The sequence below is a fragment of the Cucurbita moschata genome, unplaced genomic scaffold (assembly GCF_002738365.1).
Source record: "Cucurbita moschata cultivar Rifu unplaced genomic scaffold, Cmos_1.0 Cmo_Scf00016, whole genome shotgun sequence".
NCBI lineage: Eukaryota > Viridiplantae > Streptophyta > Magnoliopsida > Cucurbitales > Cucurbitaceae > Cucurbita > Cucurbita moschata.
Genome location: NW_019268532.1, coordinates 349,890 through 373,930, shown reverse-complemented (window position 1 = coordinate 373,930; position 24,041 = coordinate 349,890). Strand labels below are relative to the sequence as shown.

General features: G+C 36.6%; 4 protein-coding genes and 1 non-coding gene across 11 annotated transcripts; 3 read left to right on the top strand and 2 right to left on the bottom strand.

Moving 5' to 3' along the window:
• Nucleotides 1–865: 865 nt before the first annotated feature.
• Nucleotides 866–6,927, bottom strand: LOC111454492 (mitogen-activated protein kinase homolog MMK1). 5 transcript variants are annotated; one of them, XM_023095985.1, is made up of 7 exons: nt 6,806–6,927; nt 6,416–6,692; nt 6,161–6,290; nt 3,598–3,735; nt 2,417–2,749; nt 1,644–1,824; nt 866–1,272 (listed from the first exon to the last, which is right to left on the bottom strand). In XM_023095985.1, the coding sequence occupies exons 2-7, from the start codon at nt 6,655–6,657 to the stop codon at nt 1,097–1,099; spliced, it is 1,200 nt and encodes a 399-aa protein (XP_022951753.1). In that variant the 5' UTR covers nt 6,658–6,692; nt 6,806–6,927; the 3' UTR covers nt 866–1,096. The 5 variants fall into 5 exon arrangements, with proteins under 5 accessions (XP_022951753.1, XP_022951751.1, XP_022951752.1 ...); XM_023095983.1 differs by having other exon boundaries at nt 6,416–6,716; nt 6,815–6,926; XM_023095984.1 differs by having other exon boundaries at nt 6,416–6,707; nt 6,815–6,926.
• Nucleotides 6,928–7,555: 628 nt separating this feature from the next.
• LOC111454169 (pyridoxal phosphate phosphatase) lies at nt 7,556–12,441 on the bottom strand. 2 transcript variants are annotated; one of them, XM_023095523.1, is made up of 8 exons: nt 12,319–12,441; nt 11,732–11,801; nt 11,451–11,610; nt 10,890–10,971; nt 10,355–10,571; nt 9,844–9,908; nt 9,154–9,409; nt 7,556–7,648 (listed from the first exon to the last, which is right to left on the bottom strand). In XM_023095523.1, exons 1-7 carry the CDS (start codon nt 12,409–12,411, stop codon nt 9,155–9,157), a joined length of 942 nt encoding a protein of 313 aa, XP_022951291.1. In that variant the 5' UTR covers nt 12,412–12,441; the 3' UTR covers nt 7,556–7,648; nt 9,154. The 2 variants fall into 2 exon arrangements, with proteins under 2 accessions (XP_022951291.1, XP_022951290.1); XM_023095522.1 differs by lacking the exon at nt 7,556–7,648 and having other exon boundaries at nt 8,967–9,409.
• A 224-nt stretch (nt 12,442–12,665) lies between these two features.
• On the top strand, nt 12,666–15,847 carry LOC111454170 (60S ribosomal protein L5-like). The gene is made up of 9 exons (XM_023095524.1): nt 12,666–12,784; nt 13,342–13,411; nt 13,504–13,595; nt 14,058–14,184; nt 14,283–14,362; nt 14,498–14,614; nt 15,033–15,167; nt 15,280–15,449; nt 15,530–15,847. The coding sequence occupies exons 1-9, from the start codon at nt 12,782–12,784 to the stop codon at nt 15,639–15,641; spliced, it is 906 nt and encodes a 301-aa protein (XP_022951292.1). The 5' UTR covers nt 12,666–12,781; the 3' UTR covers nt 15,642–15,847.
• Nucleotides 15,848–16,427: 580 nt separating this feature from the next.
• LOC111454168 lies at nt 16,428–22,232 on the top strand. 2 transcript variants are annotated; one of them, XM_023095521.1, is made up of 15 exons: nt 16,428–16,822; nt 16,974–17,080; nt 17,341–17,485; nt 17,595–18,226; nt 18,341–18,441; nt 18,544–18,658; nt 18,933–19,010; nt 19,136–19,228; nt 19,333–19,416; nt 20,137–20,235; nt 20,344–20,406; nt 21,163–21,193; nt 21,408–21,454; nt 21,575–21,633; nt 21,723–22,232. In XM_023095521.1, exons 2-15 carry the CDS (start codon nt 17,033–17,035, stop codon nt 21,955–21,957), a joined length of 1,830 nt encoding a protein of 609 aa, XP_022951289.1. In that variant the 5' UTR covers nt 16,428–16,822; nt 16,974–17,032; the 3' UTR covers nt 21,958–22,232. The 2 variants fall into 2 exon arrangements, with proteins under 2 accessions (XP_022951289.1, XP_022951288.1); XM_023095520.1 differs by having other exon boundaries at nt 16,429–16,733.
• A 1,084-nt stretch (nt 22,233–23,316) lies between these two features.
• LOC111454761 lies at nt 23,317–23,441 on the top strand. Its single transcript, XR_002712494.1, has one exon. It is a non-coding gene; the product is annotated as a small nucleolar RNA snoR86 (small nucleolar RNA).
• Nucleotides 23,442–24,041: the final 600 nt, after the last annotated feature.

Below are 24,041 nucleotides of genomic sequence, written 5' to 3'. Positions count from 1 at the left end.
GCCCTGGTGGGTGCCCCCAACACGTGAAACACGATGATGTCTAATATTTTAGGTTTAAATCTGATTTTAATAAATTATTTTATTTTATTTTGATTTCTTATATTTAAAAAATATATTTTTTTTCTTTTTAAAATTTTTTTAAAAGTAATTGAGATTTTGTTTTAGTATAATAAATATGAGACATAATGATTTGAGTCCTTCAAGTTATATATTTTAATTATTGATAGGTAATAAAAGACTACATTATTTTAAAAGTTTTTTCAAAATTTAAAAATATGAGATAGAATGATCGGGATTCTCAAAAAGAGCGCCTCGAGCATTGAGTTCAAACCACGGTGCATGAAGTAATCGACAGAGTACGAGCTAACCACAATACCATTCTCTCCAACATAACATAATCAGGAGGCTCGCCATGAAGCCATTTGAGATAGACATCTTAGTTGAGTTCGTACAGGCTCAAACCCTAGTTGTTCCTAGGGTTATCATTGTTGATGGCAATGGCGACAATGGTACAAGCATTAGTTCGAATTTGAGGTCAAAGTGCATCAAGGAACGATACATTTCGTTGTCAACCTGAACCTGGTCTCATTGGTTCCACTGCCATCGCCCCAAGGTTCAAAAACTTCAATGTAAGAACAATCTACAACAATGAGGATGCACAATGATACTCAAATAATTTGGTCAGTTCAGCAACAGGAAAATAATCAAATAAGACCTATCAAAATTTTGATACGATACGGTCACGATACCATAAAGTTCATATCAAACTCATTATTTAGCAATAGCAACGAAAAAATCCTTACGTTTCCGAGGCCTCCGTCTTCCAAATCCAGATGAATGATAGGGAAAGTGATCCCAACTCCAATTCCAAATGAGCAACCTTGATTAAATTAATGAACAACATGACAAGTAGAAAAAGCAGATACAATTTCATGAAGATTGTTCTTCCAGTCCTAATTCTGGCCATAGATAAAATTGATTCCAAAGCCCATCCCAGTTGTGAATGCAGTTAATATACACAAAGGAATTGATAATGAACATACAGAATAAAGGGATCATACAGATCAAACAATCCTCCAGTAAATAACATAGCTCATTATTGTTGATGATACTCGGGGTTAAATGCAAGTGCCTCTCGGTAGATCAGCTCTTTCATTTGTTCCTCAGTGAGAGCGTGCTGCTCGAAATCGAAGCTGAAGGGTGTCATGCACACAGGCTCGTCACTAATGTCGTGCAATGAAGTCAAATAAGGATGAGCTAGAGCATCTTCAACTGCAAAAACATACATAGATGATAATAGAATACACCAATAAAAATGACAGTTAAAAGAATCAAATATGATATCAGCCAGCATCCAGGACACAGTTCACAGTTACGAAAATGTTCAAAAAATACATTGAATTAACAGAAGAATGGCCATCTACATAGTTCAGAAACCAGACAATTCAAACGCCCGAACGAGGAAACCAATCTGTATGGTCTTGCCTTAACCCAATTGGGATTTATATTTAATTGAAGAGATCAATAAAATAGTATTGCCCTGTGATCAGACAACGGGATACGGTACAAAGTATTTTGGTGCCTGAAAAAGAATAATTTTTTCATTGATAACATAACAAGAAAAAATTGCAATACTAACTCACCGGTAATTCTCTGTCCAGGATCAAATGCTAGCATCTTCTCCACCAGATCAATGGCTGAAGGATGAACATGTGGAAACTTTTCAGTGAATGACTGCCGATGGTAGTGAGGAAGTTGTCGTATGTATCTTTTAGCGTTCTCGTTCAAGAAACCAAGATCAGCCTCTGATGGAGTGCCTATCAGCTGCATGATAGAGCAGAGAAGACTAAAACAGTAAACAAATGAATACCATTGATAACAAGAATTGTTTGTGAAGTAAGGATATATTTCATAGGAGTTGCTTCTGAGGGTTTTTTTTTTTACACCTAATACTATTTAGATGCACATACATATATGCATACTGAGGTGAAAACCAGCCAGTTCAATTTGATCTGTTTAACACATTCCGAAACAAAACCAAACTGTCGAAATAAAAAACGGAAGGACCTCTTCAGATTCAAGCGTTGTCTTGTACTATTATGTCCAAAATAAGTTTAGTTTAGGTAGGCTCAGCTCCGTCTAAATTTTAAATACTAAAAGATTTGAATGTGCTCGATATTTAACACCCAACACATGAGAACTATTCATAGAAGGGGGGGGGTCTCTAAAGCTTAAACAGCTTGTTTCTTTCTTTCTTTCGTGATCAATAGGCAAATAGTATATTGATTTTCTCTTATTTTCTTATTAATATATAAGAAACTATTTCGTTCAAATGAATTTTGACCACCAAAATTGGACGATTGTGTTCGTGCTAAGAACCAAACATGAAGAGTATCAAGAGAGACTATGAAAGTACCTCCAAAAGCAAGCGTAACTGATGCACATGATCTCGACCAGGAAACAAGGGCTTCCGATCCATCAGTTCCATAAAAATACAACCAACAGACCAGACATCAATAGCTGCTGTGTAATCAGAAGAATTAAGTAAGAGCTCTGGTGCACGGTACCATCTAGTAACCACATATTCCGTCATAAAGTCAGTTTCAGAAGTAACACGAGCAAGCCCAAAATCGCATATTTTCAGGTCACAGTTGGCATTTAATAGCAGATTGGAAGGCTTCAAATCTCTGTGTAGAACATTTGCTGAATGTATGTACTTCAATCCACGAAGAATCTGGTACAGGAAGTACTGCATGATACATAAAGACGGTAATTATTTTGATGTAGAAACCAATAGAAGTATCCCATTAAAGGATGTTACATGGTCGCATGTTACTTGATAAGATTGAGTATGAAAGGAAAAATTCACGTTTTCAACATCCTCAAAAGTTCTTAAATCTTGTTATCCATCTAAGCATCTAAACAGAATTGTTTTAACAACCAAGAGATTAACCAAGATCCAATACTAGAACTAGTGTCAGAGGAATTCCAGTATCTGAATTAAGTCCAAGTCCCATACTTCCTCTATCGTCTAAAGTTCAGGTTCCAACACGTTCTTGCATTCCACGGACTGAAAAATCTAGGATATTGAAAAGGGACAACCCACATCAAGCTTTTTTCTAAACTTCCACCAAACATTCACTTTCCATTGAATGATTGGTAATTTTCTAGTTTACTAGGAAATAAACATCCTGTTAAGCTCAGTTGTCCAATAGCCAGACTATTTGAAAGGGTGTTTGCAAGGTAAAGGAGGACTAGGCGTCCACCAAAAAACCAAAATCAAGAGCAAAAAATGAGATAACTATAAAGAAAATGTCAGGTCGGGACTTTCACACAACACACATCATAGCTTAATATGGTATCAATAGGGTATATGCCACCCCCTAGGAGTAGCCTGTTTTCATCTTTTAAAGCTAGCTCAGAATTAAAAAATATTATCCTACTTCAAGCTTAGCCTCCTTATTTTACAAATGTTTCTGAAAGATTTACTAAAATAATTGGAAGAGCGCACAAATTCTAAATGATCCAGAGGGTTGATATCTAAATATTTTAAAACACAGAAATAATCCACCAACAAGTGCGTGTACAGAATATAACCTGACAGTGCTCCTCTGATAATGCTTGGTTTGAACGAATTATTTGATGAAGGTCGGTATCCATTAACTCATATGCTATGTAAACATCATTAAATGTTTCCCTTAGAGGCGGAGGAATGATATCCCTAATTGCAACAACCTGAATCACCATCATCAGTAATACAATTATACAAACATTTCAAAAACACTATAACTCATCTCATGGGGGCATTAGCACAACCAAACTAAAAGCTACATGGAATGCCCTTAAAGTAAAAAATCATATCTGATTGCACAACAATCCATCTCAAAGTAAAAACATAACTTCACAACGTTATTGTGCTGGTACAGAAATTAACACCAAACTAGAAATTAATAAGTAGAATTAAAGAGAAAAATAGAACAGAACGAAATCCAATGAAATAGACCCAAAGTACATATTCAACATTTAAGAGATCATAACACCAACGATTCTTTTGGAGATCTGAGTAATATCATTCCATTATTATGTAATTCCAATATATTGTGATGACATCCAAATTAAACCTTGACACCCTACCAGAGTTAAAAATGTATTGATGGCAGGATGTGCGGTTGCAAATTGCAGCTTTCTTTCACATAATCTTAGTTTTCTTAAGTTCAGTAAAAGAGATCTTTATACAGTAGGGTTAAATCTTAATTCTTATTAAAAGATTTTCCCTAACCTACACCCTAGGTTTGATACACAGGATAGCAACCACTAGAAGGAGAAATTTATGCATTCTTAATCGTTTTTTGTGAGATATGGATTTAAAGTATTATGTGTATTACATTTCCTACGTATTGAATCATGTTAAGTAAGTAGTTCCATTATTGGACAAATTTCTTAAGTTGCTTTGGAACTGGAAGTTTAAAAGCCTCGTGCACTATTTCTTTCTAAATCATAAATCCTTTAGAATTGTACTCAGTTCCATTATTCTTATATCTATGTATACCCAAGCTCTCAAAGGACAACTGTCTAACCCTACAATATTTGGTTGCCAAGGTAACTCATAAGATATTAAATTCTATTTAAGTCACCAGTACCCCCTCCCTGACAAAAATCTAAAGGAGCTTTCCAATTTGATCGAATCATGGATAAGCTACAATTACAAAAGAATTTTTTTGTGCTTCAAGCACCACCAGGAAGCTAGAGACCGAGTATTTCTACAAAAGGAAGCAAAAGAAGAAGACTTATTTTGAAAGACCAGGTGGTTTCTTTCAAGCCAATGGTTCCTGAAAAGCACTCCCACAGCCAAATTACATCTAGTATTCCTTACATGAACAAATTCCTTCATGACATGGAAATTAACAAAGGACATCTAGGGTGGTGGTTTAAGGACAAAGCAACGAGAAGTTATTCAAGGAGGCTGGAACATAGTGACTGACTGATGAATGGCTTCCTCCCTCCATATTATTTAACTTTTACATTAAAATTTAAATAAATATTTTACAAACCTCCTACTTTTCTCTTACCTTAAATATTTACTTATACATATTGAGAAAAAGAATTCAACCCAATTTTCTTTTGGACCGTCCATGCTCTAGGAAAATTTTCTAATGCTTGCCATGAAAGGGAATTGAAGTTCAAAGACATTAAGAAGATACCTCACTTGGTTACACCTTTCCCAAGTCAACAACTTTGAATAAAGAGATATAGATGCATTTTTAACTTCAAAGGTATTGGAACATAAAACACCTTCATGCTCTGCTTTAATCTTCTATGATTGTGTTTCAGAACAAGCCACTTCTCCATGTTCATTCATAACTACCAAGGATAAAGTTACAAACATAGTCTATTTGTCTGTGGGACCCTAATGTATATGTGTTCATGACAGAGCTCCAATACAATGAACTTGTGTTAGATTAGGGAAAATCCAGCAAAGAGAGTTGGATAAGAGGCTGAAGATGAAGCTAGATGAGTAGGGACTCAGGAGGACTGAAGGGAAGTTTAGTGCTAGATTGAAGCAACAAGCACGTACACACTCCGAGCTTCTTGGTCAATAGCAAAAGAACCAGTCAGTCAAATGAATGTTTGTAAGAAAAGAGAAGGAAAGCCTAGGGAATATGAATGCTACGACTCTCAAATTTTCCTGTAACAAAGGCAGAAGGAAGTTCACCTTTCCTCTGTCCTCTTCCATACAAATTCACACTGAAATTTACAATTAGTTAAGTCTCTTTTTACCTATTCCATTCTCCTTGGTGAACATCAGACAACTTTACTTGATGCAGTACAATAACATAGTACTGTCATGCTGCATATAAGTTGATAGGAAAATTACTGAGGATTTAGAATGAAAAAGCTTGTCACCTGCTAACTTATATATTTTAGGAGTTCTGATTTTCATTTCAGACTAGGGTAGAGCATTGTTTGTCCTTGGAAAATAATCAATGATTCTGATACAAAAGTGAGGATTTAAAGCTTAAACGTCAACCAATGTACATGATGAAAGTTTTTTAAAGCTTAAACGTCCAGAAAGTTACTTCTCCTTCAGCTTTTCAGATGATAAAAGACAGGAAAAGGTTAAAAGAAACAGATTTCGCATATCTTATAATCACTCACTGACGTTTTCATGATCCATGTGCCGAAGCAGCTTGATCTCGCGAAGAGTTCTCTTAGCATCGATCTTGTTGTCAAACGCATTAGCAATCTTCTTGATCGCCACATGCTCGTTCGTCTCGGAGTTGAGAGAAGAACTGATAAATCAAACCACACACCACAAATCAACAACAGCAAAACAAAGATACAAACGAAAACAGAACTCCAAAGCATTGACAAGACAAAACAAAGAAAAACTCCAAAGAAAAGAGATCGCATAGACCAGACGATGCCGTAAGCGCCTTTGCCAATAGGCATGATTGGAGGCTTGTACTTAGCCGTAACTTCAAAGATATTCCCAAAGATGTTGTACTGAATGAATCGCCCTCCATGGCTCAAAGTCGCCGGAATATTTTCCATCCCCATCGGTGGTGGCTGGTGTCCCGCCGGGTCATGCTGCGGCGGCGGAACAGACGCCGCCTCCGACATGACGGTGTCGTCCGGCTGAGAAGCTCCTCCGTCCATTAAAATTGAGCGAAATTGAATGGGTTTTTTACCAGCTGAATTTGAAAAAACTTCAAGCCCTAGAGCTTAATTAGAATCAAAATTGAAAGAAATAAAAAAAAAATAAAAATAAAATAAAAAAAGAAAAAAGAGATGGATCTGATCTGACCGCCCCTACTTGTAAAAGTTGCCGCAGCCCTTACTCCAATTTTTGTTGTTGTTGTTGTTCTTCCTTTTTTGTTGTAAAGTTATATTTTATCTTCTAATAATTAACAGAGAACTCTCCATTTCCCACGACGCTGGAAATTAGTAACAAACAAATTAGTTTATTGATTAGTTGCATTAATTTCCCTTTTCTTTTTTTGATGTAATTTATTTTCATTTTAATTAATAATTCTATTTTCTTTCTTTCTTTAATATAAATCTGATTTTGTTAATATTTTTGGCAAATTTAAAGATCTGACTCATACCTTAAAATGTATTCATTTATTTTAATCAATCCATTTTAATATAAACTGTAAATGAAATATTAAAATATGAGTCATTAATTCATTTGTCCTATGATTAAAAAAATATAAATTCTAATTCTAATTCTAATGCATTCATGATTTTTTTCCTTCTCTCTCCTGTTTTGTTTGTTATCATCTTTTACCTTAAATACATGAAACAATAAATGATTAAGCTTTTTATTTAATATTCGAGGTAAACTAGTTGATAATATGGTCGTCTTGTTTTTTTAATAAAAAATTGTTTGAGAAATCTAGAACGTGTTTGGATTGACTTCCAAAAGAAAAATATTTTCTTAAAATTTTTACGGGCTTTAATAATTATTTAATATATATTTTTTAAATGAACTTGAAAAATCGATCACTTGAATGGACACTTAATTCAAATGATAAATAGAGAAAAAACTAAATGGTAATAATACTCTTATATTACCTTCGCTTTTTATGTCAACGTCACTCGTGATTGTTTGACCCGCTAGATGGCACTCACAATCACCGCTACTTAACTGTTAGAGACCGTCATTAAAGAGTAATGCCATCAGCTTACTATGTGGTCATAATATTTGTCGAAAGATTTTAAGTATATAACAAAACAAACTTGTACATAAAAACTAAAAAATGTAATAAACATATAAATGTTTTAATTTTAATTTTTTTTTATATAAAAAAATATTTCTAAGTAACATTTTTAGATGAAATNCTTGGTTGGGACGAAATCTTGACTTCAAACGGCGGTTTGGATGGATTGCGAGTTTCTCTCTCTAACTCTCTAGCAAAAACCCTAAAAGAACTCTAAAACCCCTTTTGTATTTTTCTCCAGATCTAATCAGGGATTGCATAAGGCATCCAGATTTTGGTCAGAATTGTTGTAAAAATCCCACGAAACATTGAGTTTTTGGTACTTCCGGCAGCGTGGGTTCTTAAAGGGAGTTTCTCCGGCGAGCTTATGCATCTGTAATTCAGTTTTCCAATTTTTTATATAATAAAATTGTTGACTTTCTCTTACAACCATCAATTCAAACCCAGAGGCCAAACAAAAGAACAAGAACATCAATCACAATTCATTAACGATTAAAAAAATCATGCTTTTCAAACCCTAAGCCGCCATCTCATTTCCTTCTCTCTCCTTTTCTTTTTCACACCACCACCGTCGCCGCCACAAACACCACCACCACCTCATTTCCTTCTCCTTTTTTATCTTTTTCCACCACCACTGGTGCTGCCGCCTCCTCCGCTGCTGCCATCGTCACCGTCACCACCACCACCGTCGCCGCCACCGCCACCCCCACCCCCACCTCATTTCCTTCTCTCTTTTTCTTTTTTCCCTCAACTTGTCCACCACCACCACCACCGCCACCAAAGTTCTCCGTTCCTTTCTCAAATTGGGTTTACAACCACCAATTTAAACCCAGAAGCCAAACAAAAAAAAAAAAAAAAAAAAAAAATCAAACACATAGTCTATCAGTTGACCATAATTTTACATTTTTTTTAAATAATAACCTCATTATTATTATTTAGTACGAAATTATTGATTTTAAATTCATTTTTTAAGGAATATACTCAATAAAATAGATTTAATTTAATATATTTTTAACTTTGGTTATTTTGGTTCATTTGGTCATTTAGGTTCGAACGTTTATCTATTTTGTACCTCTACTTTAAAAAGTATGCTTTGACTTTTGTACCTTTAACCAAATTCTAAAGTTCGACCAATTTTAAGATTTTATTTAAAAGTAAAAGGATTAAATTTAAAAATTTAAAAGTATATAGACTAAAATAGAATAATTTTGGAAGTAGAGGAACCAAATCGTTCCTTAAGTGATATGAGGCAGAATGTATCTTTCTATTTCCTCTCAAATTTCATTTTCACGGCAACAAATATATTTCACAAGAAAAGGTTGATGCCGAACAACATCAATGAGTCGACGAGACGCTAGAATACTCCAAATCTTCGAATGGTAAAGGAAATGCATAAAAGTAGCATAGATAGATATAGAGGGAAGGAACTCACTCTACCACGTGAATGAAGGCAGTACATAAGACGGATACGCATCATATTTTGAAGCTAGAGCTTTGACAGAATTTAAGTCAGCAATTTCGTCAAAATTACCAAGACCAAGCTCGGTTGCATGAATGCCACCCGTTATGAAGACTGATTGGATTCCAGTTGCATTTGCACCCTTGATGTCATGGTGGAGTGAATCGCCAACAGCAATGGAATCAGAGGCATCCACTCCAACCATAGACATTGCTGCTTGGTAGATAATCTGATATCATAGGGAAAATGATTACTACAATAATGGCATCGAGGAAGTTCCTATTAGCTACAACCAATTCGACCAAATGGCATTCGCCTATCTATAAGGCTGAACCTTAATGCGATTTTACGGTTAGAAGTTAACCTTTTATAAATTTTATAAATTTTAAGCTTAGAGACTAAATTATTAAGTTTAACCATAAGTTTAGTCTATAGTTTGTGTCTAATAAGTTCTTAAATACTAAAAAGTATTTGATAGGCCATCAAACTTCTAATTTTGTGTTTAATATGTTCTTGAATTGTAGAATGATTAAATACATTCGACTCTCGATGCAAAAAGGTCATGGCCAAAATGGAGTTGTACTTGAATCTAATATCAAAGGCCATATGAATTAATACGAACAATTCGAGCAAGGCTAAACGAATTAAAACAATCAATATCACCTTATCAGGTTTGCCCATCCATTTTACTTCACCACCGAGATTTTCATATTTGGATGCAAGTGTACCTGCAAACACCACTAGTTCTCGTTACATTGGCTAATTAAAAAATAAAAGTCTTGGTGTTCTATATCACCAGCATACAAAGAGCCCTACAAACTAAGGACCTGAGTGGGTTTTTTTCCTTCAGAGAAATTTTTTGAGATCCAATTAAAGCGATGTATCATTTCATTTTCCTACAACTCAAATCACGTAACTAGTCCTGTAAAAAGAGCCCTACAAACTAAGAACCTGAGTTATCATAAACACCTTTTCTCTGTGTAAAATACTTTGTGAATCTCAAGCAGGCTTTCACTGCATTGATTTATCATTGACAAGTGAATATTTTTTTTGGGTAAGAGAGAAAAAATTTCATATAAAAAACAAAGGAGATACAAATAGGGAGGGAAAAAAAAGAAAATAAAGAGGTGAAGAGATGAATCTCCTCCCAAGTAACCAAATATATATTTCTTACCAGGCATTACACGCAAATCTCTAGCTTCAACAGTCACATAATCTGGGTTGGCTACCACCATGGGAATCTTTTTGGCTGCACACTGCTCCAATATTTTCTCGAGTTCCTCGAGTGTCATTGGAAGTGGATCACCGGAAGGATGCCCCAAAGCTTCAGTACCATGGGCCAATATAAACTCAGCTTCTTCAACATTGTCCACAACTCTTAGGCCCAGACCCTACAGACAGGAAAAATCCAGAGTTCACTACAAGTTCCCCCTTCACATTTTCACGTTTCAGCTTTCAGAGTTTTCACAATTTCCAGTAACGCGTGCATTTTAGTCCCTTGAAAATTGAAAAATAAGGGAATCAAGTTAAACAGCAAATATAACTGCGCTGAGAAAGCGCTCAATTATCCTTGCACAAGGCTGCAAATTTCAAGTCTCTTTTCTGTGTGTGTGTGTGTGTGGCGTTGGCGTTGGCGTGAAATCAGGGATCGACTGTGAAAGATACAGAACGACGACAGAAACACCAACAATTCACAGATCTGACTCAACCTCAAGTGATATGGCTCCACGGGAACTCCAAGTCATGTGAATGCAAGATCTACCAAGAGCAGCAAACCACGCATCATCCCTCCTTTTGATAGCAGAAACCATAAAATGAGTTCACTAAAACGGAAAGCCTCCCATAAAATCAATCTCGAAGAAACAAATATAATAGCACAAAGAAGACAAAACGTGGAGGTAGCTGCTGGACTTAGGTATGCATTTTTTTTGTCCATTAAGCAGTCTCAGTGTTGCCAGATACGATAATAATATTCATGGTTCGATAACAAGCATGCGCTCTGCATTTTGGAAGGGGACAATCATGAACACGGTAAGAGGCAAACTGCTCCAACGATGAAAAAGAAAAAGAGAAATATCTAATTAAGCAACCAGTGAATAATGGTAAGAGAAATATACTACGCAGTGTACATGATGTTGTTCTCAGTGTAAAAGAACTAAGTTGAATCAAATATACTTGGCGACCATGGATGAAATGGGGTTTATGTTAGACTTGCGAGTATAAAACACAAAGACTAGCAGCTTGACAAAGTTTTAAAAAAGATTATCAACCTGTGCAAGTACCGATGAGTAAGTTCTCCACTTGTAACGGCTCCAACAAATAGACTGGGGTCAAATCCAAGGCTCTTCAATTTTTCCATTGTCGTCGATGATCGTCTTGAAGAATTACTTATGATAACCATCTTAGTACCACATTCTGCCAACTTTTCCACTGCGTCAAAATGGAAGTAATGCAATTATTAGCGTTGTGCTCAAACTCTAATGTGCTGAAGCTAACCCAGTCAATGAAAGGAAAGTCATCAAAGAGCTAAATCAAATGCATGGAAACGCACACGCTACAACAGCTCCAGGATAAGGCTGTTTTCCATCATGCAGAACTCCAAATTGATCCAAAAACCATGCCTGCACAGTCACCAGCATATTTATCACGATCTCACGAGACAGAAATCCAACATAGCAGCATTTGAGAATTGAGCCACTTTAAGAAGCACTCGAACGTGTGGCGTACGTCGTAACATTTAAAGATAAGTTAAGCTACACTACATTTCCAAGATTTTGCAGAACCAAAAATTGCGTTGCCATGGATATAATTAAATAAGCATTGGAGACTTCTCCACATCAACTCAACTTCAACAACTATTGATCCAATAAAAGCTTCAAGTCAAGAAACGCCATTAAAAGTGTTGGAACTGAAGTGGACGAAGAAATTCAAGCTTTGATTCGGCTAGAAATGGAATGAAACATTCAGTTAAGAAAGTTTCATCGATCTGGTAAAAGTTTAAAGTCAAAAAACGCAATCGAAAGGAATGAAATTGAAACAAACTTTGAAATTCAACCTTTGATTCGGTTTAGAGATGAAGTAGGAAGAACCAGAATTCAATACGATCAAATCGTGAGGAAGCAATACTAATCAGATTACCTTGAAGCGACGGGTCTCGGCTAGCTGTTGAAGGCCATTCAAGCTCTGAAACAGGCGGGACTCGGGCGCCATCACAGACCATCCAGGCGCCATTTTCTCCTCTGCTCTAAAGATTTCTTTGGTTCTAATTATACGAATTAAAAAAAAAAACAAAATTATTTACTTTGGGCTTTCGGCCCAATAATAAACGAGCCCATACCCATTTGACTCTTATGGACCGGCCCATTTCATGCGGAATATCAATTTTCGCGGAAAAATAAAATAATAATAAAAATTAAAAATAGTCACCATGGCGGTGGCGGCAACCTAAAACGTCAACTATATCATACGATCTCAACCGTTGATCACGTCACCTTAGGGTTCCTATAAATAGCAGATTCTTCGACCTAAAAACTCCTCTGATTGCTTAGGCCGTCTCCGCATTTCTCTTTCCCTCAGTCTACTTCAGGACTTGGCTTTCGAGATGGTGAGTCTTTTGCTCAACTCCTAAAGAATATTCTAGATTCTTCAATCGTTCTTGAAGCTCAGCTGAATTTTAGGATTCAGTTGATGCAATGGAACAGAAATTAGCTGCATTTTGTACTTGTTTTTTTTTTTTTTTTTTTTTTCTTTCTTGGGGATCTCGACGTTGCATTAGCTTTTAATTCGGCGATATACTCGCATTCAATTGATATGTTCTGTTGTTTGATCGAGTTGTTTTCAAAAACATTGCGTCTCATTTATGATACTTGTTTCGGTGTCGAAGTGTAGTAAGTTTAAGTGGTATATATTTTGCTCATTATGTTCGTTTATTGCCGACGATTGTTACCTGTGAATTATCACTGGCATGTCTGATATCTTCAGGCGTTTGGGGAACGATTGAAGCAACTGCATTGTTTCGCTTGATTTTGTTTTCATTGTTTAATATTGCTCCAAGCAATCAGACAAACATTTATGGTTTTTTTTTTTTTTTTTTTTTTTTTTTTTTTTTTNTTTTTTTTTTTTTTTTTTTTTTTTTTTTTTTTTTTTTTTTTTTTTTTGCAGGCTTTTGCGAAAGCTCAAAAGACGAAAGCGTACTTCAAACGATACCAGGTCAAGTTCAGGAGAAGAAGAGGTATTTCCAATTTTTTGTTGTTTTATCTTGATGAATAGACTTGAAAAGTTTTTCAGTTTCTGATGTTGATCTCCTCTCCTGATAATGTACAGATGGTAAGACTGATTACCGTGCTAGGATTCGCCTCATTAATCAAGACAAGAACAAGTACAACACTCCCAAATACCGTTTTGTTATCAGATTTGTATCCTCATGCAGTTTGCTAAATAGCGCAGTTATGTTTTGTTTTATTCTCCAGTTGTTTCTTGATAAACTTGCAACGAGTGTTTTGGATCTTCCTCTCCCTTTTTCCCCTACTTCATTCCCCAACATAGGAATTTTTAGTTGGATGCATCATTTACTTAAGAGTTACGAGATGCAGGTTCTGTGGATTGGTCTATTGATTTATTTTGCTATCTTTGATAGGCTTCCTTATGCTATTCTGTGGTATAGTTATTCATCAAATTTATTAAAATAGGATCAGTTCTTTTCCTTTTACGGTCCACGTTTAAATTCCTGCAAGTTCTCAATTTTCTCTAATTTCCTTTGAATACATTTGACTTTCTGTTAATAGCTATGAGTACCTTTTTATGTGCATCTGTTGATATGAATGGTGAGCTCTACTTGTGTTCACTTGAGAAATGGGAACCTTGACGTTAATATCTAGTCTAATAAGGATATTACAGCACAAATACTATCTTCTAGTATTGCTGGTGACATGGTTCTTGCTTCAGCTTATTCTCATGAGCTGCCTCATTACGGTCTTGAAGTTGGTCTAACAAATTATGCAGCAGGTAATATTTTTGCACTGCATGTCTCTGGGTGAGTTTTTTTTCCCCATCTTTTTCTAACTTCTTCATTTGTCTGGAATGGGTGTATGAAACGTGTGTAGCCTACTGCACCGGACTTCTCTTGGCTCGCCGTGTCTTGAAGAAGCTTGAGATGGATGATGAGTACGAGGGTAATCTTGAGGTAATCTACCAGTCCCCTCCATCTTCTCTCAAAAAAGAATACTATGAAATCTAAATAAAATGAAGTTCACCTCTTCTGTTATGGCTTACCCATTCCATTAAAAGTTTTATCCACTGAAAGTATTTGTATAATTAGGTTACCGGAGAGGATTACTCTGTGGAACCCACAGATAGCCGAAGGCCTTTCAGAGCCCTCCTTGATGTAGGTTTAGTCCGAACAACAACAGGAAATCGTGTTTTTGGTGCCCTCAAGGTACTTTTAGCTATTCCATTTAAGATGAGCTTCAAGATCCGTCCTTTTTCTTCTATTTGCAATACTTTTTATATGGTTCGATGAGTGTTGCATGAGTGCCTTTATTTATTTTTTTAACCCATGGCAGGGTACAAAATGAGTAATGTATCTTGTTGAACCAATTGTACATTTATGTGACATGTATATGTGTGTATTTTCTATATTTTGTTCTTTTGAACGTCTATTTCAAATTTGAGCTTCCATGTTCATTATAATTTTGCTGCTTATTGTATTTGTGATGATAAGCTTTCAAGTTCGCTGCAGTATCTGTTCGCGATGTAATTTGAAGGATTACAAATTTCCAATTGGGACATTAAATATTAGTGGCTCTTGGTATCTTTTCTATAACCACTGAAGCTATATATTTCACGTCACACAGGGAGCTTTAGATGGTGGATTGGATGTACCACACTCTGTCAAGAGGTTTGCTGGATTTTCAAAGGACAGCAAGGAGCTCGATGCCGAAGTTCATCGCAAATACATATTTGGAGGTCACGTTGCTGCCTATATGAGGGTAAATTTTCATAAGTTTTTTCTTTATAACTAGTACAAAAGTTTCAGTATTAGTGCACAAACGAATTAGAATAGCCATGAAAATTCGTTTTCACTCTGAGTTGTATCACCAGACCTTGATGGAGGATGAACCAGAGAAGTACCAATCGCAATTCAGTGAATATATCAAGAAGGGGATAGACGCCGACAACATTGAGGAGTTGTTGAAAAAAGTTCACTCTGCCATCCGTTCAGAACCCTTGGTGAAGAAGGTTGAGAAGCAACCACCAAAGAAGCACAAGAGGTAAATGTCGAAACTCGGTTCGTTTTTTATGATTGAACTAGCATTTTTAGTTCTGCATTCTTACGCGGTTTGTCTGATAGGTATAACTTGAAGAAGCTCACGTATGAAGAAAGGAAGGCCAAGTTGGTTGAGCGTTTGAATGCGTTGAATTCTGCTGCTGGAGCTGACGACGACGAAGACGATGAAGAGTGATTCAACCCGACACAAACTGTATTTCTACCAATTCTATCATTACAAACTCCTCAGTTTAAGTGAAAAGATCTATAGATTATTTTTTGAGTCTCCCCGAGGCAATTTTGCAGCATTGTTTAAGCGTTTAGTGTTCTAGTTTTAGATTGGCAATGAAGATGTTAACTTGGTTGTGTGTTTATTTATGCCAATTGCATCTTTTATTTTCACGCAGTTGATTCATTGGATAGAATGCTTTATGCTTGGGACTGACCTAATCTTGGACGAAATAGATGGGAATTATTTTCCTTTCCGAATAAACCAGATAGGTCATTTATTTTATTTTTTTAAAAAAGAATAATTGAATGTCATAACTGGATGGAATTAATTAACATACTAACCTTTGTTATGATATTGTCCCTTGGTAGCTTTGCTTTGGTCAAAGCTTCTCCAAAAGTTCTCGTTCTAGTGGAAAAAGTATTCTTTATTTATAAATTTTATTTTTATCATTTCTAAAATTAATCGGACTTCTCTAAAATGTCTCATTTTCAGTGGAAAAGAGTATTCTTTATTTATAAATTTTTAGCATTCTTTAAAATAGCTAGCCGGTACTTTCATCATCCAACAACCATTACTAAAATTTCGGCATTTTATTTTAAAATATGATTTTTATTTTATATTATTTCAAATCTTATCAGAAAATTATCTCCAAACCAAAAAAAAAATCTTATCCGAATAAGAAAAATCCAAAGAAGAAAAAGCGATTTGACAAATTATCTGACTTCTGTTTTTAATAGATGAAGAACATAAAAAATAGTAATAAATAAAATAGCAAGAAAAAAATTAAATGATTAGTTGAATGGCTGAGCAGTGTCTAATCCAGTGTGATCATGAAGTGACAGAGATTAGCATTAATCAGAGGCAGCGAGCAAAGCCACATGGAATCAAGAACAAGATTTTCACACCCCACCAGTAGCAAAACGTGAGGCGAAGAACAAGAGTTGAAGATGAAGTTTCTTCAATAAGCCACACGATTCGATCCCTTCTATCTAATTTCTTTTTCAACTTTCTTCATCCAATCCCGTCTTTCGAACATTCATCTCTCACGATCTTCATGTAAGTTCTGCTCTGTTCAGCTCACTGCATTCTCGCACTATCATTTTTTCAGTTGTTTTGATACCTAGTTCTTCCATGGATCGCCAATGGTTCGCTTATTTTTTATCTGAATTCGTCGTATTTTTGTTCTAATTTTGATGTTTTTGTTATGGACAGTTTTGAGTTTCGGAGTTTCTGTGCTATTTCTCTCTCTCTCTCTCTCTCTCTCGCGCGCGCGCTAATCTGAACTTTCTTTTTTAGGATGAAAGGCTGTTGAAGCTTTTTCCCTCGTTACTGCGATTAGTTGGATTCAATTCAAAATGTTGTCGGTTTGCTCGGCGACGCCTAGCTGTTCTTCTCAATCTAAGGTTATCTTGTGCTTTTGAGCTATCTTTATTCATCATTTGTTTTTGATAGAATGCTTTAAATACTTCAAAATTGATGATACTCCTCCGCTGGAGAATCAATCAATTAGTATTTAGTTGATGGCGCCCTCTTAATTTGGTGCCGTGCTGTTCTAACGGATGAGATCTTACTCGAAGGCTGTTTGATGTCTGGGATACTTGATCCTTGTTACTGCATGCGTAATCAAATGTTTCTGACATGGAACAATGAAATAAACCTGCAGATTACTTTCCATGGCGGCCTGAGACTCTTGCTCCCATCCCAAAAGGGTGTTCAAGTTGGTAGCCATGGAGGTTTTCCTAAAGCTTTTGCCACAAGATCTTCTTTCTCTGATTTGGCTACAAGCGCTCAACAGCAACTATCCATAGGTAACACTAGTTATTGGTTTCCAAATGAATCGAATCATCTAAGTGGTAGAAATCTCGTTAGTTGTTGTACATTTGGTAACAATAAATGAAGAACTCCACATTTTGGCAGGTGGAGTGAAATATGTAGAGAATTCCAGTTTATCAGCAGGAGGAGAGGCACTCCTTGATGTTTCTGGACAACATGGTGAAATTCCATCAGTTCATGAAACCGTGTTAACCGATAACATTTCATCTGGGAAAACGCTCTTCGTGTCCGACTCTCTAAATTTCGATAACAATTCAGTTTTGAACACGAAAACAAGTGCTTTGGATTTTTTGGATCGGGTCAGCAAGACCTTTAATGCTTCTATTCAACAAGGGGAAAGTCTTATTGAAAAATCATTGGATACAATTAACTCATCAACATCAGCCTTGATTAAACAGGGCAATCAAAGTGTTGATGATGCCTTCAATAGTATATTTTCATCTGTTGATCAGATTGGGGAACAAGGTCGTGATCGGCTGTCCAACTTGTCAACTGGGTTCAAGGAAGGCTCGTTCAAAGCTTCTGTTTCCGCAATCGACGTATTGAGACAAGCAGTTGTTGCAATTGAGGATTCTCTAGCAAATGCAACTTCATTTGTTGTCTACTCCTATGGGTCAGTCAAGGAAGTCTTTCCTCCTGAAATCAGGGATGCTCTAAGTTCATCTGAGCAAAGAGCAGCTGAAATCTTTAGCCCTGTCAGGACTGGTTTTCAGAAGGTATTGGTTAAAAGTTTATTTGGGTCTTATTTGATTGTTTAAAGGATGTATATTACATGTCTTCAGCATCCAAATTACAATATATTATACACCAAACGTATTTTTGGAAAGCAGATTTACATCACCGTTGAGAGTTTGGAGAAACTCCTTGGCTTAGATCCAAGTGATCCGCTTGTTCCATTTGTACTCCTCGTTGGAAGCTCTGTCACTCTGTGGTATGATTATTCTTTACGCTTGAGGATATTATCATTATGCTGCGTCATGGAGGACATAGAATCCATTTCTTGAGGTTTAAGATTTAAATCAGATTTGTGCAGGGTTTTCTATTGGAGGAGGACATATGGTGGTTATTCTGGAGATTTATCTCCTCAATCAACTTTCGAGCTTCTGAAAGGATCAGAAAACGCTGTTCTTATTGATGTCCGGCCTGAGGCAAGAGACTGTAAAATTTCATGGCCTTTGTATTCACAACATTGAGCATGTTTAAGTCCTTTCTCCAGATAATAACTATTGTGTTGAACGTTTCCTTTGAGCCTACTCTTCTACTGTTCCATGAAATACACACACACACACACAAACACACGCGCGCACACACATATAAAAGAAATATAGACTTTTTCTTAATGAAGTCATGAAAATTTTAAGTACCAGGTTCAAATTTTAAATTTGTTGTTGTTGGTCCTTTTTTTCTTCCTTTTTTCTGTAGGATTTGAGAGAAAAAGATGGGATTCCTGATCTTAGACGTAGAGCGCGAGCTCGCTATGCAAGCGTAACTCTACCAGAGGTTGGTTGTGTGCATTGTTTTATTTGGAAGTATCCAGAGAAATGATAAGTTCTTACTTGACACAAAAAACAAGCATTGTACTCTATTCCATGCTTCTTATAGCTATTTTTGCCCTTAATTTTCAGGTTGATGACTCTATCCGGAAGTTAGTAACGAATGGAAGAGACCTTGATGACGCTTTACTTGCTTCTGTCATCCGGAACTTAAAGATTGTTGAGGTAGTCGGTTTTTTCTCTTTTAAGTGGCCTTTGAGTTCTTGGCCTATTAGACAATAGTATTTGGTTTGATTAATGATGTGATTATTGGCTTGTGCTCTCTGTAGGACAGGTCCAAGGTTATCATCATGGATGCCAATGGTACAGGTTCTAAAAACATTGCAAGATCATTGAGAAAACTTGGGGTCAAGGCATGTATTCTATATTCCTAACATTCTTTTCAAGGAATGTAGAAACACTTCCAAAATCTTAAACTTTGTTTGATCATGAGAATTTTAATACATGCTGGAGACAGCGTGGTTGGGAAATTTAGCTGTAGGTTGAAATATTAGCACATCTAATTTTTTCCCTACTGGTTGGAGAGGGGAACAAATGGAGAGGGGAACGAAGCATTCCTTATAAAGGTGTGGAAACTTCTCCCTAGCAAACACGTTTTAAAATCGTGAGGCTGATGGTGATTTGTAACGAGCCAAAACAAACAATATTTGCTAGCGGTAGACTTCGACTGTTACAAATGGTGAGCCAAACACCAGGCGGTGTGTGAACGAGGATGCTAGGCTCTCAAGGGGGCGGATTGTGAGATCCCATTGGTTGGAGAGGGGAACGAAGCATTTTTTATAAGGGTGTGGAAACCTCTACCTAGCAGAGCGCTTTAAAACCGTGAGGCTGACAGCGATATGTAATGGGCCAAAACGGACAATATCTGTTAGCGGTGGACTGGACGGTTACATATAACCTATTCTCTGAAGAAATGTGCTGTTGAATTACTTACCAATATCTTTATATTATAGCATTGTTGTTATTATTATTTTGGGTAACCCTAAGAAAAAAATCTTACAAATCCAGTAATTGAATGTCCCTTGCATTCAAATTGCTCAAGACTCAATGCCCTTTTGATATTTACTTGACAGAAACCATACTTGATCCAAGGTGGATTTCGGTCCTGGGTGAAGGAGGGCCTCCGCATCAAGGAGCTCAAATCTGAAACAGCACTTAGCATACTTAATGAGGTATCTTACGTTTTTTTGCTGTGTAGTCAAAATATGAAAATAGCTCAAAGAAATATCTAGTTCCCATGTAAACTTGTCCCTTCTGAGTCAAAACTGCAATCATTTCAGGAAGCTGAGGCAATCTTGGAGGAAATAAATCCATCTCCCGTGCAAGTTCTGGGTTATGGTTTGGTAAGGTTAACTTTACATTCACAATATTTCAGCAAGAAGTTGATGACCATTGAATTGATTTTTATTTATGGCTTTTGCTCCTGTTATTAACTCCATGTGCACTGCAATCAGAGGAATAGAGAGACTGTCAGGATTCCTCTAACAAGAAATATACACAAACAAACTATATTGCAACATCAACAAATATCACAATATCAAAAGACTGTCACCAAAGTCCCTGCACTAAGACAATACCAAAATCTTCTCCCTTTCTAAAAGCCCAAACTCCCATATTCCCTATTTATTCCCTATTTATGACCAAGTGTAACAGCCCAAGCCTACTGCTATTAGATATTGTCCTCTTTGGACTTTCCCTTTCGCGCTTCCCCTTAAGGTTTTTAAAATGCGTATGCTAGGGAGATGTTTCCACACCCTTATAAAGAATGTTTTGTTTCCCTCTCCAACCAACGTGGGATCTCACAATCCACCCCTCTTCAAACCCAGCGTCCTCGCTGGCACTCGTTTCCCTCTCCAATCGATATGGGATCTCACAATCCACCCTCTTCAGGGCCCAACGTCCTCACTGGCACTCGTTCCACTCTCCAATTGATGTGGGACTTTACAATCCACTCCCTTCAGGACCCAATGTTCTCCCTGACACTCGTTCCCCTCTCCAATCCATGTGGGATCTCACATGCTAGATATCAAGTTTATATTGGCTTGATAAATTCATTCATTGCATCTTTCTCTAAACTCTTCGTTTTTCATTTTGTGCAGGGTCTCGTTGCAACTTTATATGCTTTACTAGGTAATGCAAATCTCAAATCTTTTGCTTGCATAAACTATCGGTTGGGTTTCACAAAGCAGAACTTTAATCCTCCACTTTTCTACAAATATGTTCTGCATTTGTTACTCAATCTCAACTGAAGTGGATATCCTTTCATACTTAATTCTTGCTTTTGATATCGACCCAAAAGGAGTTTGTTTAATCTTTTTCTGATGTATAATTTGTTATCTGTCAGAGTGGGAGACATCCTTACAAATAATTGCCATCCTGGGCCTCGGTCAGGTACTTCTTATGATACTCGACTTCAACTTTTCTATACTTGCAAGTAGAAATATTAGGTTGTCTACTTTGGAAGTACCATTACTCTACTGTTATATTGACATGGTATGGCAACTCCACCAGACAATTTATCGGCGAGTTTCTTCCTATAATGATGCTGAAGATTTGACTAAAGATATCAGGTGAAGTTTAACTATCTAAGACCAGTTTAAAATTTGATCATTTCTGCACCAAAAATCTCTAACTATTCCCATATTGTGGATTCTTTTAGGCTGTTGCTTACTCCAGTCAGTCTTGGAGCTCAGGCATTATCATGGGCGGCCGGGAAAGTTGAGACGAACGGCGTTGGACTACCGACGTCTCCTTCGTCCTCGGATGTGCAAAACAGGGTGCTGCAGGCTGCTGCAAAGCACGAATCTCAGCCTTCAGTGGATGAAGGTATCCAAAACAGACCGGCGGAGGCAACAATTCCAGTCAGTGAGGGCGTAGATCTTTCTGAGGCATAGAACAAGATTTTCTGGGATTGCATATTAATGCTTGTTGATGAAAGCCCCTTCTGATCTGATCTGATCTTGATTGTTGATCCAGGTACACTAACAGTATAGCATGTTCAAATAGATGACTGCTTGGATCACTTGGTCAAGAAAAATTGTGAGCTAATTTCATTGCCTTTTCTTCTCTCTCTCTCTCTCTCTCTCTCTCTCTCTCTTCAGAAAAGATGTAGAGTTCTTTGCAAATACTAAATCAATATTGTCTTGCAGTATTGCATGTTGATAGTAAACTTGCATGGTATAATATTTTTTAAATAGTTTCTTATCTAAATTTATACCCGTGAAATACAAAATTGAAATATATTCGAATATAAAGGAGATAAAATATTGAAACTTTTGAAAAATGGAACTACGTTTAACGAACATATTCGAACACTATCAACACCTTTAAATTTGAAGCATAACAAAAGTTTTTTCACTTGTCTACTTTAAATTTTAAAGCATAACTAATAGGGAGAGGTTTGCTAACACCTTTATAAGGAAGACTTCGATTTCCTCTCCGACCAATGTGGGATGAGGATTCCACCCTTTGTAACAACCCAAACTCACTCATAGTAAGTAGATATTGTTTGTTTTGGTCCGTTACGTATCGCCGTCAGACTCTCGATTTTAAAATGCATATGATATAGGAAGAAGTTTACACACTCTTGCTGGGAATGTAGGTTATTGGTTCTCCTCTACAACCATTACACTACATACTGAGTGTTTTCTAAATTCATTTGTTAGGTCCAAAATATTCACATCAATTATTCTATAATTATTCTTTTTGTAATAGTTGTGTTGCGTTATACTTATAAATTTGCCCCTTTGTTTTTTGGGTGAGTACATACAAATTTGTTTGAATATGGTTGGATTGGGAAATGGGCTTCATACGAGTTGGGCCGAGATGAGATATTTGTTGTATATGAGCTTTGAAGTTATTGGGCTCAAAAGCCCAATAACTAGAGAACGTTTAGAAAGTAGGCCCATCTTCTTGGTGAGTAACCGAGACCGAGTTTTATTGAACTCGTGAGGGCTTATTTGTAATTCAATCTAATGCGGTTAGGGTTTTCTTTTCGCTAATCTTCTTCAGAGCCTATAAAACCCGCCTTCAACATCGAAGTTGTTCATAATCCTCTTGCGGTGATCTTCTCCGAGTTCCAATTTCTAGGGTTTCTTCTTCGTTATTCTCAGCGTTTTCGTTTAGGGTTGTTTCTTTCGAAATGGTCTGTTCTAGTTTTTCCTTATCTCTCTTTTGAAGAAAAAAATGAAAAATGTTTTTGAATTTCGATTTGCTTGAATGGAAGAAGAACAATGGAGGGAAGCCAATTTGCAGAGCAAGGGCGTCGATTTATAATGGCGTGAATTGCATTGAAGGTTGGCCATATAAACGTTAGCGGTTCTCCGTGCCTGTCAAATTTCGTTAGTTTTGATTATGGCCTCGAACAAGTCGCTACATTCATTTCGATCTCATTCTCTTCTTCTGTTCATCATTTTTCATGTTTTGATTCGCAAGTCTTTTATCTGACCAAATCTCCGTTTCTGCTGTTTTTCTTCTATTCATTTTCTGGATTTTCCACATGAAATTAGATCCAGAAAGTTCAAACGAATGTCGGACTCTTGGTAGCTCATTTAGATTCCAGGTGCTGATCTCTAAAAGATTAGCGATGTTATTGATTTTTCGAATTCGATCCTCATTCATAGCTTACGAGTCCCTTTTACTAATTTCAGATTCGATCAGTATTTTGAGTTTATGTCAGATTTTTTAAAATCCTTTCAGCCTTCCTTCCCAATCTCTTATTTCTTCATACGACCAAAAAAAAAAAAAAGTTCTTACTAAGTGATTTTTTTTTTCTTTTTTTAGTTTAATAATTAGTAGTTGAAGTGCAATCTCTAGATATGGGGAAAGGTTGGAACGTAGAAGGAAACAGTGTCCGCAATGGATTGTGGCGCCGCACATGGGTGACCCCCCCCCGAGGGTGTTTGACGGTGGCCGAACGTGCACTGTATGATGGGTCGGGTGCCTGCCACCCAATTTTGAATACAACTAAAACAGAAGA